The sequence below is a fragment of the Oncorhynchus keta genome, chromosome 12, assembly GCF_023373465.1.
Source record: "Oncorhynchus keta strain PuntledgeMale-10-30-2019 chromosome 12, Oket_V2, whole genome shotgun sequence".
In the NCBI taxonomy this organism is placed as follows: Eukaryota; Metazoa; Chordata; class Actinopteri; order Salmoniformes; family Salmonidae; genus Oncorhynchus; species Oncorhynchus keta.
The window spans coordinates 1,997,703-2,014,337 of NC_068432.1; the positions used below are offsets into that span (position 1 = coordinate 1,997,703).

The following is a 16,635-nucleotide window of genomic DNA, read 5'->3' on the forward strand; positions in this document are numbered from 1 at the left end:
TGGCTTCTACCTCTGGTTCAGATCCTCAGAGCTCCCCCGCATCAGATCGTGAGGTTGTCTTAGACTCCGGCCTCTTCATCATCTACGATGGACTCTACAGCTGGCTCAGGTCCATCGGAACCCACTACCCTTCAGTCCTTGAGGGCTTTGCGAAACCACTCGAGGTGAAAGAATGGCCGCACCTCCTCAGCCATTACACCATCTGTCAACATCTGCAGTTCTATGGTGAGAAATATCTTGGTTAAAAACCCTGTGCTATCCTGGAGCATGAGTAAAGGACTTAAAAGGCTGCTTCCGACCGTTCTACGACAGCTGCCGGGAGCCGGCGCTGTCGTAGTCCATGTGAGGTCAAACGACAATAGGAGAGCTAGCTGGGAACTGCTGAAAATTGATTTTAAAGAACTGATTCTAGTTCTGAAAGATTCCAAAAAGCAGCCAATTATTTCAGGTCCGGTACCATCGTTGGGCCGCGGTTGTGAAATATTCAGCAGGCTACTGGCATTACACACCTGGCTAAAATATTACTGTAGCTCTGTTGGAATAACCTTTATAGATAACTTTGCACTGGAAACAGAAGATGTTCTACAGGAATGATGAAGTCAATCATGTTGGCTCCTGGACTCTCTGAACCAGAGTTATACTGTTAGTACTAAGGCGTGGGCCCTAGTACGAGGTCCACTGAGTGCACTTCACCCTGCACTATCAGCTCAAACATAAATAACATTGCCATGTCTACTTCTGATAAGCTTCCCAGTAAAGCAATAAAAACAATCAACCATCCCAGAAAAGTTGTAAAAATAGCCCACATTAACATATGTAGCCTAAGAAACAAGGTTCATAAAATAGTTAACTTGCTAGTAACAGATTACATTAATATTCGGACTCTAAAAATCACTTAGATAATACCTTTGATGATACAGTGGTAACAATACAGGGTTATAACATCTACAGAAAAAACAGAAATGCCAATAGCTGCGATGTTGTAGTCTATATTCAGAGCCACATTCCTGTAAAGCTTAGAGAGGATTTCATGTTAAATACTGTTGAAGTAATATGGCTACAGGTTCACCTCCCTCACCCAAAACCCATTCTTGTGGGAAGCTGCTATAGACAAATCAAATCAAATGTATTTATATAGCCCTTCGTACATCAGCTGATATCTCAAAGTGCTGTACAGAAACCCAGCCTAAAACCCCAAACAGCAAGCAATGCAGGTGTAGAATCATGGTGGCTAGGAAAAATTCCCTAGAAAGGCCAAAACCTTGGAAGAAACCTAGAGAGGAACCAGGCTATGAGGGTGGCCAGTCCTCTTCTGGCTGTGCCGGGTGGAGATTATAACAGAACATGGCCAAGATGCTAACAGTGCTAACAGTCAGCATCTGGATATGTGTGAAATGCTTGATAATGTAGGTGATATCAACAGAGAGGTATATCTGCTTTAAAGCAATATCCAAATCCATTGGATGTAGTGATCACAATACTGTATAGTAGCCATATCTAGGAAAACCAAAGTTCCAAAGGCTGGGTCTAATGTAGTGTATAAGAGGTCATGCAATAAGTTTGTAGTTATTCCTATGTTGCTGATGTTAAGAATATTTGCTGGTCTGTGCACTTGACACATTTATGAAATTGCTTTTCGTTACTAATAAGCACGCACCCATTAAGAAAGTGACTGTAAAAACTGTTAAATCCCCGTGGATTGACGAGGAATTGAAATATTTATGCATAGCCAGTGTGTCTACGTATGCGGGTGACTTTAACACTAGTCAGCTACTACGGTGAGTGAAATCACCGCAACAGAGCTGCAGTCAGTTAGAAGAATGGGTGGCAAGAAATAAGTTAGCCCTAAATATTTCTAAAACTAAAAGCATTGTATTTGGGACAAATCATCCACTGAACCCTAAACCTCAACCAAATCTTGTAATGAATAATGTGGAAATTGAGCAAGTTGAGGTCATGGACAAAACATGTTGATGCAACAGTAGCTAAGATGGGGCGGCAGGTAGCCTAGTGGTTAGAGCGTTGGGCCATTAACCGAAAGGTTGCTAGATTGAATCCCCGAGCTGACAAGGTAAAAAATCTGTTGTTCTGCCCCTGAACAAGGCAGTTAACCCACTGTTCCTAGGCCGTGAGTGTCAATAAGAATTTGCTCTTAACTGACTTGCCTCGTTAATAAATACATTTAAAAAATAAGATGCCTTCTTAAAAACCCAACCAACAAGTCAGGTATTACAGGCCCTAGTTTTGTCGCACCTGGACTACTGTCCAGTCGTGTGGTCAGGTGCCACAAAATGGGTCTTAGGAAAATGTACAATTGGCTCAGAACAGGGCAGCCTGGTGAAACCCTTAAATGTACACGGAGCACTAACATTTATCATATTATATGCATATGCATCTCTCGTGGCTCGAAGTAGAGGAGAGATTGACTTGTTTTTGTAAGTATTGACATGTTGAATGCACCAAGCTGTCTGTTTAAACTACTAGCACACAGCTCGGACACCCATGCATACCCCACAAGACATGTCATCAGAGGTCTCTTCACAATCCTCAAATCCAAAACAGACTATGGGAGGCACACAGTACTACATACTGTAGAGCCATGGCTACAAGGAACTCTATTCCACATCAGGTACATGATGCAAGCAGTATAATCAGATTTTAAAAACAGATACATGTAACAGCGGGGACTGTGAGAAGACACATAAAGGCACAGACACACACATGCACATGCTAACACACACACTCTACACACACATACCCATGCTAACACACGCACTCTACACACACATACCCATGCTAACACACGCACTCTACACACACATGCACATGCTAACACACACACTCCACACACATACACATGCTAACACACGCACTCTACACACACATGCTAACACACACACTACACACACATGCACATGCTAACACACACACTCTACACACACATACCCATGCTAACACACGCACTCTACACACACATGCACATGCTAACACACACACTCTACACACACATACACATGCTAACACACGCACTCTACACGCACATGCTAACACACGCACTCTACACACACATGCACATGCTAACACACACACTCTACACACACATACACATGCTAACACACGCACTCTACACGCACATGCTAACACAAGCACTCTACACACACATACACATGCTAACACACGCACTCTACACACACATACACATGCTAACACACACACTCTACACACACATACACATGCTAACACACACACTCTACACACACATACACATGCTAACACACGCACTCTACACACACATACACATGCTAACACACGCACTCTACACACACATACACATGCTAACACACGCACTCTACACACACATACACATGCTAACACACGCACTCTACACACATATACACATGCTGACACAAGCACTCTACACACACATACACATGCTAACACACACACTCTACACACACATACACATGCTAACACACACACTCTACACACACATACACATGCTAACACACACATACACATGCTAACACAAGCACTCTACACACACATGCACATGCTAACACACACACTCTACACACACATGCACATGCTAACACACACACTCTACACACACATACACATGCTAACACACACACTCTACACACACATACACATGGATTTTGTATTGTAGCTATTTGGTAGTAGACTGGTGGCCCGAGGGCACACACTTAATGTGTTGTGAAAAGTGTTATGAAATGTAATGTCATCTAATATGTTTAATTGTATATAACTGCCTTTATGTTGCTGGACCACAGGAAGAGGGGATCCTTAATAAATACAAATACAAATAAATACTAGACTGTTCAGCCATAATGTTGGTTAACAGAATGTTACATCATTCAAATTTCCCCCTCATTTTGAAGAGTACGATTTGACGGTGATGGTAGAGATGATGCAATTGACTTGATTTCTCTTGGGAGTTGGTCATTGGTCAGAAATTGTATCTGATCAGACTGTTGAAGCACCACATTTTTTGCTGCCAGGCAGTTGCTCGATGGGCAGAGAAACCTGTAAATGAGCTGAATTGAGCTACTCGCAGGAATCCGATAGACTTTGCCAGACCAGATTGAACGTTTTCTCTGCAGACAGGCAGCAGAATGCTACATTTATGGAAAACTCTTGACATGATTGCTAGATCAAAGCCAGGTGGAGACAGAGAAGGGTTGACAGTGAGTTATCCATCAGGTGAACAGCCATGGGCATGTTGTAATGAATACGATTTATCCAACTTCGAAGCCTTTTAGTATCAGAGGAGCAAGAGAACTAAGACAAATCACGTCACTGCATAAGTGCTGAACAGATGCCATGAGTCAGGGAAAGAATTAGAAAGCAGTAGGGAAGTCTGCCTTCACTAGCCTGCCTGTTTGATAAGAGTAATAGCATGTGACATGAAGGAGGTAATAAGAGGTGAATGAAGGAAACTTTCCTCCCTTGTAGCTCCCAGTTTGTGAACTCAATTTGTGCTGCTGTACGTCAGAACTCCAAATCAAAGCAATGTCAAGCTGTTGCATTCGCAGCAGAACTGTGAACATCTTAACTAAGATATAGTGTCATTGTCACCCCCTACAATCTATAACAGCAATACATAGTGCAAGGTTTTGAATCCTCGTCTTTGGAAAATACTGACGCTACATTGACTTTGATCAAGAGAACACACTTGAACATTTTTCTGTTTGATATATCGACAAATTCTGGGGACTAAAGGAATTTGACCTTTTCAACTGCTCTTTTGCCCTTTTGCCCTTTCAACCAAAAACCATTTTATGTATCTCTACCAGGAAATGTCAAAGATTTACTCTCTCTATAGATATCCTGGCTATACAGAAGAAGGAGGCAAAGAGGGGATTTGGGTAAAGTCTGTATTTAGTTCAAGTAAAGTATTTAAACCCCTCATCTGGCACTATAAAAGCTTTTCGTTTCTGTCCACTAATGCAGACTGACCTCATGATTATTGGTTCCCCCTGCAAACAAATCCTCACCCCATGGGTTTCAGTAGCTTAGACATAATATCCTCATGAAAACACAGCCTAGCTCCTAGTGCCTGTTCAGACTTGTACTGTAATATTAAATCTCCATTTTATTTCCAGTTCGAACTGCAAGCAGTGGTGCTGATGCTGTGCTTGGTGGAGAAATAAGAAGCGGCATGTTGGTTACATAAGCACATTACAGCAGTCATTCATGGCCACCTCCTCTCACCAAGGCAAGCGCTGCCCGCGGGCCTGTCATTAACCTTGACTGTGTTTCCACTGTGGCCCCCTTCAATTCCTGCCTGTGTTGATCTACGGGGAAAGTGCAGATCAACCATCCATGTGATTTATGCATCGCTTAAGGGACGTGTCAACCCGCCAGGCATTGAGTTTACACTAATGGTCATAACATCTCCAATATTAATGTATTTTACTGTATCCAAACCATGCAGTCTTTCTGGTCCTAATGTTTTTGAACCCCCTCACATTGTTGGATTTCTAGACAACTGCTGTCTCATTCGGATCTAAGTCAGTCAGAATGAGAGCTTTGCGTTTGTGGCTGCAGCCCAGCGAGTCACTTACGGACACAGAGCTAAATGGGGCTGTGGTACAGTATCTCCTTCTCCACAACAGCCACTGATTTCACAGCTGAGCGCCACTGAATGGCTCTGTGTTGAGTCACATTACCTGGTTGACTGAGATGAGGATGTTTACATGCTTTTTAAAAGAGCTACTAATTGAATGTGAACAGCTGTACGCAGAGTGGTCACCCAGGGCCTTCATGGCACCCACACCAATACACAATGTGGACAGATACCTTTTTTTTTAGCCTGTAACTGTAACAATCTTATTCTGAAATAGAAACATTAAATAATAAATGACATATGCCACAGTAGAGCATCTCGCTCAATGGTACGGCCGACTGTTACATCAGCATCAAACAAACTATGAAAAGAGCAGTTGTACTTGTAATACCATCTGATCAGAGTGACATTGACTTTGACATACCAGACACTGACTGCTTCGCTGTTTGTTTTGCTTTTGAAAGGCTATTTCAACTCGTTCATCCTCATCTAGTTATGTAAATGATGTGGGATATGAACAGAGTGAGGCCATCAAAGCTGAAAATGTGCGTCATTGTTAGACAGAAATCAATTCATATCGATCCTCCACAAAGACATGATCTTCCAATAAACAGTTGGACCCAAACTACAGTACCACACCAGCCAAACCTCCTCTAAATAAATTCAAATAATATATTTTTTTAAATGTACATGTACTTTTATTTTGCAAGTAGTATAGGGCACATTTTGTTAGAACCGTAAACTAGGTACTCTAATAAACTTGGGGATTATTATTTTTCAAAACCTTGACAACTGCAGAACATCTGGCTGACGAGTGCCTTGACCTTTCAATGAACCCACACTGAAAAACAGCATATGCAGTTACTCACAATTGAGGATTCCAATTTTTTTTTTAAAAGCACTTGTGTTCACATCTACATTTGAACATTGTACAATAATGTTTTTCATTTTATGTCCATGAAGTGTTGTTGAATGTCGAGGTAGGGATGCCATCATTAATAAAGCATCTTCATAAAATGAGCTTGACAACAACACCCCTGTAATTGGACCCATCCAAAAAGGATAGTGTTTGATGTCATATGAGGGAGGACAGTGACGGTTATCTTGCCCTGTTTGTCATTTGATGCAAAGGAACGCTTTGCTGTCAGATAGGTTAACAAAAGCACTGTTACATGTGATGTCACAACAAACATCTAGACAGAACATGGAGCTGTCACAAGTTCTTTCTCATAACCTGTGGGGCACCCCTAGGAAAGACATTTGAGCAAGCAAGGCATTCTGCTTTTGTCATTTAGCAATGCAATGCCCCCAAATCATAAAGTGGCAGTTTACTGTGGTGAGTAGAGTTGAACATGACTGGTAAACTTGGCAGGCTCAGATCTCAGGAATGATACAGATACAGCAACAAGCAAGATAGTTAAACCATCTGAACAGAAAATAAATATTGATCTGTATAAGTGTATAAAACCAAAAACATCTGGACAAGCCTCAGATACTTGAAAGAGCCATGCCAGTGGCACACTTGTTCATATGGCTAAGCAAGTGAAACAACTTTATAAAACATTGTCTTCTCACAGCATTGGACGTCACACTCAGCAAAATAGTTGGAAACAAAAGCTGAATAGACATTTGTTTATTTTGGGAATCTTTATGCAGGCCGAATTACCGAGTCGTAGGGCCAGGTGTGGATGTTGTGTCGTTGTGATAGAACCACAGGGGGAAACAGCAGGGGAGGATTGTTTACCAATGAAACTGAATAACAGCTTCTCCACTGAGTAGACAGGGCCTGACGGGCTGAGCGCTGAGCAGACAAAGACAGTCTTCTGGAATATTTCCCATAGCAGCTCAGATTATGTGGAGTTATTTTTTTAATTGTATATTTGAGTGGACTAATGCTTGAAGATAGCTAGAAAATGAATTATCAGCAAAGAATATGGTTTATAATGGAGAGACAGGTCAATATTGGTCAACAACTGTTATTTTAATTTTTTATTTAACCTTTATTTAACTAGGCAAGACAGTTGTTGAATATTTACAATGACGGCCTACACCGGCCAAACCCGGACAACGCTGGGCTAATTCTGTGCCACCCTATGGTACTCCCAATCACGGTTGGTTGTGATACAGGCTATGCAGTGGTGTAAAGTATTAAAGTACTAAACTAGTTTCTATGGGTATCTGTACATTACTAAAGAAAATAATGTACTTTTTATCCTAAAGAAAATCATGTACTTTTTACTCCATACATTTTCCCTGACACCCAAAAGCATTACATTTTGAATGCTTAGCAGCACAGGAAAATGATCCAATTCACGCACTTATCAAAAGAACATCCCTGCGCATCCCTACAGCCTCTGATCTGGTGGACTCATTAAACACACGTGCTTAATGATTATGCTCCTGGCTATCCGTAAAATAAAATAAAAAAGATTGTGCCGTCTGGTTTGCTTAATATAAGACATTTGAAATGATTTATACTTTTGCTATTACTCTTGATACTTAAGTATATTTTAGCAATTACATTTACTTTTGATACTTAAGTATATTTAAAACCAAATACTTTTAGATTTTTACTCAAGTAGTATTTTACTGGGTGACTTTCACTTTTACTTGAGTCATTTTCTATTAAGGTATCTTTACTTTTACTCAAGTATGACAATTGGGTACTTTTTTCACCCCTACTGTTATGGTAGAAAATGAAAAAAGGCCAACCTTCACTGGACATAGTTGCATGTAGTTGCTGCAGTCTTGCCTTCGTCAATGATATAATACCTTTGATAAAACATTTACAAAATATCAAATGCTACTATATCAAGTCAGCACTGTTTTTACTTCAATATTATGGGATTGGTGGCTTCCAGAGGCATGAATTTAAACATGGCTCTGGTCCCTTCTACACTCTTTTAAAAAAGGGTTCCAAAGGGGTTCTTCGGCTGTCCCCATAGAATAACCCTTTTTGGTTCAAGGTAGAACCCTTTTGGGTTGCAGGTACAACTCTTTCGGGTTCCATGTAGAACCCTCTGTGGAAAGGGTTCTACATGGAAGCCAAAAGGATTCTACCTGGAAAACAAAAATTGTTTTTCAAAGAGTTCACCTATGGGGACAGCAGAAGAACCCGTTTAAGTTCTAGATAGCACCCTGTGACAATTAGAGTGGAGCTGAACTGTGAGCAAATTCCACCATTATCTACAAAATGACATAGACAAAGGTCTTCTCAGAGGGAGTTCATATTTTGACACTTGTCAAACAAGACTTGTCATAGATGGACATACATTCTAATTAAGAATCCAGGGTCAGGCTAATACAAATTAGGCCATAAAAACTCAATAGGAGAGCAATACAGGAGTGGATGGAGCTAGGAAACTCATAAGTAACATGTTGATCCACAAATGTTCTTCCTTTTGAATTGATGTCAAATTTGATTTCCCAGAACAACAAAATATAATAATGAATTTGAGACCAATACCACTAAATGACTTACCCTATGACAACTCTATGCTTTTACAGCTGGAGATACGGGAACAAGGTTGATGTCTGGAAACAACTAAACCACAATGCATTAACTCTAGTTAATGTTTACATCAAACCCCTGGCCATGGGACTTCCCATCATGGAACTATGATAAATTGGTGTTGCCACACTTCTGTAAAGAGTGTGAAAATATGTTCTGCACCCAGTTCACACTGTGAAATTACATCCAATGTAGATTCATGCAATGCCTTCTGAAATGAACAACTTTATGAACTAGTTGAAGGCCTTAACCACACAAGCTCTATATAATTGTTCGCCATCTGTCAAATTCAATACAGATTTCAATACTGCAGAGAGAACAACTAAACAGTCAGAGGTACAAATTAGAGAATTGATCAGAAGAGTCAAAGGACCAAAGCATACAGTGGGTGGCTTCAATCTGGCAGCTATAAGCACAACAATAGTCCCACTGTTACCTAAAACATCACAGCACTAGCTTAAGCAATTCACAATATGTGATTTCAGCGGTTTAGCAGAGGTCACAAAGTGTCAATTGTGTTCCGGTTGGGTGACCAGTGACTTGCATAAGGTACAGGATTGACATTTTTATTTTATGCATTGATGCATTTACTGCTGCACACTAAGCTGTTTTTTTCTTCTCTTCATGCCAACAGAACGTTAATAGAATCAGAATCAGCTCTCTGCATTAGTACAGTAAAAGGGTGTGTCCAAAATGGAATCCTATTTCATATTTAGTGCTCTACTTTTGACAGAAGCCTTTTAGGATCTGGTCAAAAGTAGTGTACTATAGAAGGAATAAGAGATGCACGCCTGAAGGAGTGTCTCATGAGGCCTGACTTGCCAACAGCATCACTGATGCCCTAAGTGTGAAGAGGTAACACTTTTCAAGAGGAGAATGTCTTGTGGGAGTGAGTAATAGGGACAATCAGAATGAGCTCCATCTACACCAGTTGGAAAATGCATTGACTACAAAAGGGGAATACAACTGAAATATTTAGAAATATGACATACTTGGCATAAGATGTTGTAACTGTGAAAATTAAAAGGCATTTAAAGCATGCCTCAGTTATTGGCACAGTGCTCTAAATGTCAAAATGCATACCTGTGTATACATCATACCTTACTACCACCCTACCACTCGGAGGCTTACCACTTTGTCACAAGAATGTAAATGCAAGAGCTGATGAGGGTTGTTTTGAATTATTTACACCATCCTATGGTCATATTATTTGACTCAATTGTCATTACCACCGAAGTGTCTTCAACTCGCCAATATATTATGATAAATAATATAAATAAAAAACAATTAATTACACACTGCGGTTGACATAATGTTTTTTTTTAGCAAAACCAATTATCTTTATAGTTCAACGGAGAATATGAAACACACTGTATACATAAATGTAAAGCACTTACAAGACATTTAGCTAATATTTCTACTTCTTTCTCCATGTTATAATGGCATCCAGGATATTTGTAACATCACTACTGTACATATATGCAAATGTATACGTATTTGTAAATACAACACATGTATACATGTGTGTATTTATTTTTTCTTTATTCAAGTTATGGAACATTTAGCAACACATCTGTCTATACTTCATTAATAAATGCTGAAGGTGTTTTGCAGATAGTTAACCGGGATAAAGTGCCTTCATTTGAAACATTCTGTAGATTTCCATAGTGATTAGAGATTTAAGGTTTGCAGTGAAGCTCAGTTTGTATACCCCACACCTTTGCTAGGCATTCTGCCTGGTCTCTCCCTCTGTGGGTTCCTTCTATTTTTGTATACCAATACATACACCAATCAACATCTCACAGTTTTGTGTTGGCCATTCTGAGTTATAGGATTAATCACATCTGCATCGCTGTCCAAGTTTTCAGGAAGAGGCGGGGACAGTTTCTCCAAGGTCTTAATCCCAACCTCATTCTTCTTCTGCGGCTCCTCCTCCTGACACAGGATGCTGTGGGGAATCACATAGGTGGCATTGTTTCTCTCCTTGGGAATGTGCCCTTTAGGCTGATACTGGGACGCAGGTGGCTGAGCTCCATTGTTGTTGATGCTCACTATCTCTATGGCATTGCTGCCCGGGCAGAGTCTGTGGCAGCCCAGCAGGATGGAGAATGCTTTGCGGAAGTCCGCGTTGAAGGCATATATGATGGGGTTGAGTGAGGAGTTGGCCCAGCCGAACCAGACGAACACGTCAAATGTAGCAGGGCTAATGCAGAAGAAATCAGAGGTGCTGTTGGCCTCACAGAAGGGCACCATGCAGTTGAGGATAAAGAAGGGCAGCCAGCAGCATACAAACACCCCCATTATGACAGAGAGGGTCTTTAGGACTTTGGTTTCTCTTTTGAAAGACATCTTGAAGGAGCTCTCCGTCTCCATGTTGGAGCTGTTCCCCATACTGCTGTGGCGGTTCTTGGCACTCTCCGCAGCCCTCTCCAGGGCTGAGATTCTCCTGATTTGTATCTGGGCAATTCTGTAAATCCGGGTGTAAGTCACGATCATGATTGCCACAGGGATGTAGAAGCTGATGAGGGAGGAGGAGATGGCATAAGTCCTGTTAAGGCTGGAGTCGCAATTGTCCGGAGGCAGCTCCCCGTAAGTGCTGTTGAGCTCCAACACTGCAGCCTTGTGCCAGTTCAACTGCACAGGGATGAATGAGATAAGCACGGACAGAGTCCATGCCACACTGATCATAATAAATGCCACCGTGGGTGTCATCTTCCTCTCATAGCGGAACGGGCTTGAGATCGCCCAGTATCTGTCCACGCTGATGACACATAAGTTCAAAATGGACGCTGTGGAGCACATGATGTCGAATGCCACCCAGATGTTGCAGAAGGCTCCGAAGGGCCAGAAGCCCACGATCTCCGTCGCTGCCTTCCATGGCATCACCAAGATGGCCACCAGCAGGTCTGAGATGGCCAAAGAGATCACAAAGAAGTTGGTGACCTTTGAACGCAGGTGGCGGAACTTGGTGACGGCAACACATACCAGTGTGTTCCCCAGCAGTGTGGTCAGGATGAGCGCAAAGAGAAAACAGCCTGTCAGAACACGCTTGGATGAGTTTCTCTCTGGCAAATTCTCGCTGTCACGGACAATGGAGAAGTTCAAATCCATGTTTCTGTCAGCTTGTAGAGATGGGAATCACCCCATGATTCCAATCACCTGAAGTCAGGACAATTAGATGGAAAATGTAGTCTTGGCCTCTTGCCTGGGGACAAGCTCATTTGGAGGTTGGGTCACCATGCTCATCACAACGATCATCTTGCAGAATAGTGTCTATAAATATTTCAAAAAGCAATCGTTAGAAAATTAGCCAAAAAAAAATCATCCTGTTCATGAATTCTCGAAGACATTTTAATGTTAGAGAAGCAGTGTTCAACAAAAGGTATTCCAGCCGTTATTGAAGAGTTGAATATGATGTATGCTACCAATCTAAACTTGATTTTTTTTTATTTGATGTTATGTCTATTTCAATGAGCTGTTTGCAGTCATCTGAAATGTTCACACCATATTCTCGCAGGCATGTTATGTAAACAGAGGCTGGGCCAATCATTTGCCTTATATATGGGCTCATCAATACAGTCTATTGATCATATTTGCACTGCATTTATCTGATTTGTTTAATAACTGACAAGGCGTGTCCATCTGATTATATTCGTGCTCCTATTGACACTCCATCCAGGACAAGCATTAGACTTTGTAACTGCAATGCACATGCACTGACTGGACCTACCGCATGACGATTTGGACATAATCACGACTCCTCCCAAAACCTTGTTGAATAGAAATGCATTCGCATCATAACAAAATAAATACATTGTCTGTGTCTTTACACATGAAACGTGGCTTCTGCCTTTGTTTTATGAAAAATGTGCATTCAAATTTCCATAGGCACCAATAAAACATGTCAGGCTACATTTTACTGTGGAGCAACACATAACCGTAATCCTGGAGCTCAATCCGTTTGTGCGGTCCGTTTTTGTCACACATCAAGTCTCCAAAATTGCAATGAACCTCCATGGAAGATGAGCTGTCAACTTTTTTCAAACAAACGTTTTTTTTTTTTTGCAGATGCCGTTAAATCCTCAAAGAAAGCTCAATGGTAAGCCATTATTTACATGGAAATAGTAGGCTCTACTTATTCTCCTTCCCCCCATCTATACACCAGAAGCGCACGCCTCTCTGCTATCCTCTCTTCGCGTGTGTTCTGGATGCAGCCCCAGTACCGCCAGCAATGTGTAATTAACATTCAATTTAGTCCTTTCGAAATTCACTCTACTTTCACGTGAAAAACCGTGCGACCACATCCAGAGAAGGTGCAAATACCGTCCGATAGAATAGATTCAATTCGTTTATCTTCTCACAAGCTCCGAATCAACAACAATAAGAGTAGCTTACGAGTTTTCCTAAACGTTACGCACTGGATGTCGTGCTTCTTTTGTTTTGTTACTTTCTTCTTATTTTGAAGTTATTGTGAAGAGATCCCGATTCCGTTTTAGTCTCCTCATCCAGCAATGACGTGCCTGAAGTGAAGTCTCTCACTTGTAGATTGAGGGAAGATGAGAGGGTGTCGGAAACGTCCCCATCTGCTTTTCTTCAGCTCATTAAGAAAATCAGCTCATACTTCAGCATGGTGAAATGTGCTTATTTGATCCTATTAAAGCCTACCCACTCTTCTATATTGATATTAGATGTATAATTACATAGTTATTTATTCAGTAGCCTAATATATTCAATATTGATATTTAGATGTATAATTATATAATTATTAATATTACAGCCCTACTATCAAACGCATTGACCACAGTATGTCATACAAGGGATTTGATGAAACTTAAAATAAAACGAACCATGGAATGATTCAAATATCTTATGGTGAAATTGTCTTGTTGACCATGAAGAGAATATTTTTGCAGTGAGGCACAATGAGGCCATCTACTGGAGCCCATATTAAGTCATCGTGAACATATGATATGCTGCAAGCTTACATTACTATCATCATTGATGAACAAGAAACAAGATGTTTTAGTAATTACATTATTAATACACCAACACAATATAGAGAGAAACTGTGAGAAATGGACAGATCAATACAACCCCTGACCAGTGCTCTGTTTTCTTCATATTTGCTGTGAATTTCAGAGTCAATGCAGACATCAAATATTTCTGCATGTACAGTGCATTCTGAAAGTATTCAGACCCCTTGACTTTTTCCACATTTTGTTACGTTACAGCCTTATTCCAAAATGTACCCAATTATTGTTTTTCCTCATCATTCTACACACAATACCCCATAATGACAAAACAAAAACAGGTTTTTAGAAATGTGTGCAAATGTATTAAGAATAAAAAACAGAAATATCACATTTACACAAGTATTCAGACCCTTTACTCGGTACTTTGTTGAAGCACATTTGGCAGCGATTACAGCCTTGAGTCTTCTTGGGTATGAAGCTACAAGCTTGGCCTACCTGTATTTGGGGAGTTTCTCCCATTCTTCTCTGCAGATCCTCTCAAGCTCTGTCAGGTTGGATGGGGAGCGCTGCTGCCCAGCTATTTTCAGGTCTCTCCAGAGATGTTCGATCACATTCAAGTCCAGGCTCTGGCTGGGCCACTCAAGGACATTCAGAGACTTGTCCCGAAGCCACTCCTGCGTTGTCTTGGCTGTGTGCTTAGGGTCTTTGTCCTGTTGGAAAGTGAACATTCACCCCAGTCTGAGGTTCTAAGCTCTCTGGAGCAAGTTTTCATCAAGGATGTCTCTGTACTTTGCTCCGTCCATCTTTCCCTCGATCCTGACTAGTCTCCCAGTCACTGCCGTGAAAAACATTCCCTCAGCATGATGCTGCCACCACCACGCTTCACTGTAGAGATGGTGCCATGTTTCCCCCAGATGTGGCGCTTGGCATTCAGGCCAAAGAGTTCAATTTTGCTTTCATCAGACCAGAGAATCTTGTTTCCTTGAGTCCTTTAGGTGCCTTTTGGCCAACTCCAAGTGGGCTGTCGTGCCTTTTACTGAGGAGTGACTTTCGTCTGGCCACTCTACCATAAAGGCCTGTTTTGTGGTGTGCTGCAGATATGGCTGTCCTTTGGGTAGGGCTGGGCGATATGGCCAAAATCCCGATATAGGTAATTTCATATCCCGATAACGATACATTTCACGATATAGCACATTTTCTAGAAATTCAATGAATAAATAGTTTATATAAAATGACCACATTGTAAATGCCTATTTCTTATTACATTTTGAATTATACTCAACAAATAAAAGGTACTTACTCGTATTTGATTATTTCTTTAATTTAGAACCTTTGTGCAAATTTTCAGTTAAGCATGTAACAAAATATAAAATATTAATGTATAAAATCTAAAAAGGTAAATAGAGAACACTTCAACTATAGTTGCAAACAAAATAAATATAGGCCTAAAATAAACATATATATTTTTTGGGGCTTGCCTGTGTCGGGGTAGGTTCCTTGTTACTTGTCAATCATTGGCTTCTTGGGGAAATGAGCAATCAGACAATATCTTCTTTAAGTAAACCAATTGAATCTTTATTAATGCAATTGCAGACAGAAAATGACAATGGAAACAGAGTAAGTTCTGCACCCCACCTAAGGGCGCAGCTGATTTTATACATGTGATCAATCCCTAGTGGTATGATCACCTACGTCAATGCATGTGTGTATCAACAAGCCGAGGTTACCTTATAATAAGGCAAGCAAGTACAGTAGCTTCTCTGAATTGATTAACATTGTCCACTGTCACACTAGATCAAAATGTCAAAACCAGACAGTGGTAACTTCTTTTTATCTAGTTTCGGTTTGACTCTAGATCTAGCCTGAAAGCACACTTGCAACAGCTAGGGCTTAACCACAATAGTTTTTAGGCACATAGCAACAGTATCTATTATAAGGCCTGCAGCAAAACATATGAATCTTAAGGTCCCCTTAATCCATAATGGCCTCGCAGGGTCCCTGGGACCCATCCCCTACACCAGTTTTGCATGTTATTTTGGCATTAATACGTGTCACATAAATTTGCATTTGGTACCTTGGGTCGAGTGTTAGCACCAACTCACAAAACCCCCGTGTCTCAACCGTGTAAATTGGGGCCATGTCTTTGCAGATGTAAGTTGTAAAGGCAGTGGTTATCTCCTTCCATCTTCGTGATTCTTTGCCACATGGTGTGTCGCAGGCAGACGCCTCTTGCAACATCTAAGTCACGGGTTTGTTTTGAGCACTCAGCTGTACTTTCTTAGGTCTCATCCGTAGACACTCTCTGTACTGTTTCATATGATTCTTGCGTAGGTGATAAAAGAGGTTAGTGGTGTTTGAGCCTGTTGTCGGGACAGGCCTGCGGCACATTTTGCAGAGGACGGTTTTCTGGTCCGTGTAAGACTTTTCATACCCAAACCACGTCCATGCGACCGAAGTAGCCCCTCTTTTAGGTATGAGCTCCGTGTCTCTGTGCTCTGTGTCACATTCACTCTCCTCCATGTTTGTTTGTGTTGCAAATTTCCTTCCACACGTTGTGGAAGAAC

At 41.1% G+C, this 16,635-nt stretch overlaps 1 protein-coding gene across 2 annotated transcripts; it reads right to left on the reverse strand.

Annotated features, from left to right (window-relative positions):
• Positions 1-10,397: 10,397 nt before the first annotated feature.
• On the reverse strand, positions 10,398-13,644 carry LOC118390854 (D(1)-like dopamine receptor). Of its 2 annotated transcripts, none has more exons than XM_035781552.2 (2): positions 12,829-13,644; positions 10,398-12,371 (listed from the first exon to the last, which is right to left on the reverse strand). In XM_035781552.2, exon 2 carries the CDS (start codon positions 12,207-12,209, stop codon positions 10,890-10,892), a length of 1,320 nt encoding a protein of 439 aa, XP_035637445.2. In that variant the 5' UTR covers positions 12,210-12,371; positions 12,829-13,644; the 3' UTR covers positions 10,398-10,889. The 2 variants fall into 2 exon arrangements, with proteins under 2 accessions (XP_035637445.2, XP_035637446.2); XM_035781553.2 differs by having other exon boundaries at positions 13,494-13,615.
• Positions 13,645-16,635: the final 2,991 nt, after the last annotated feature.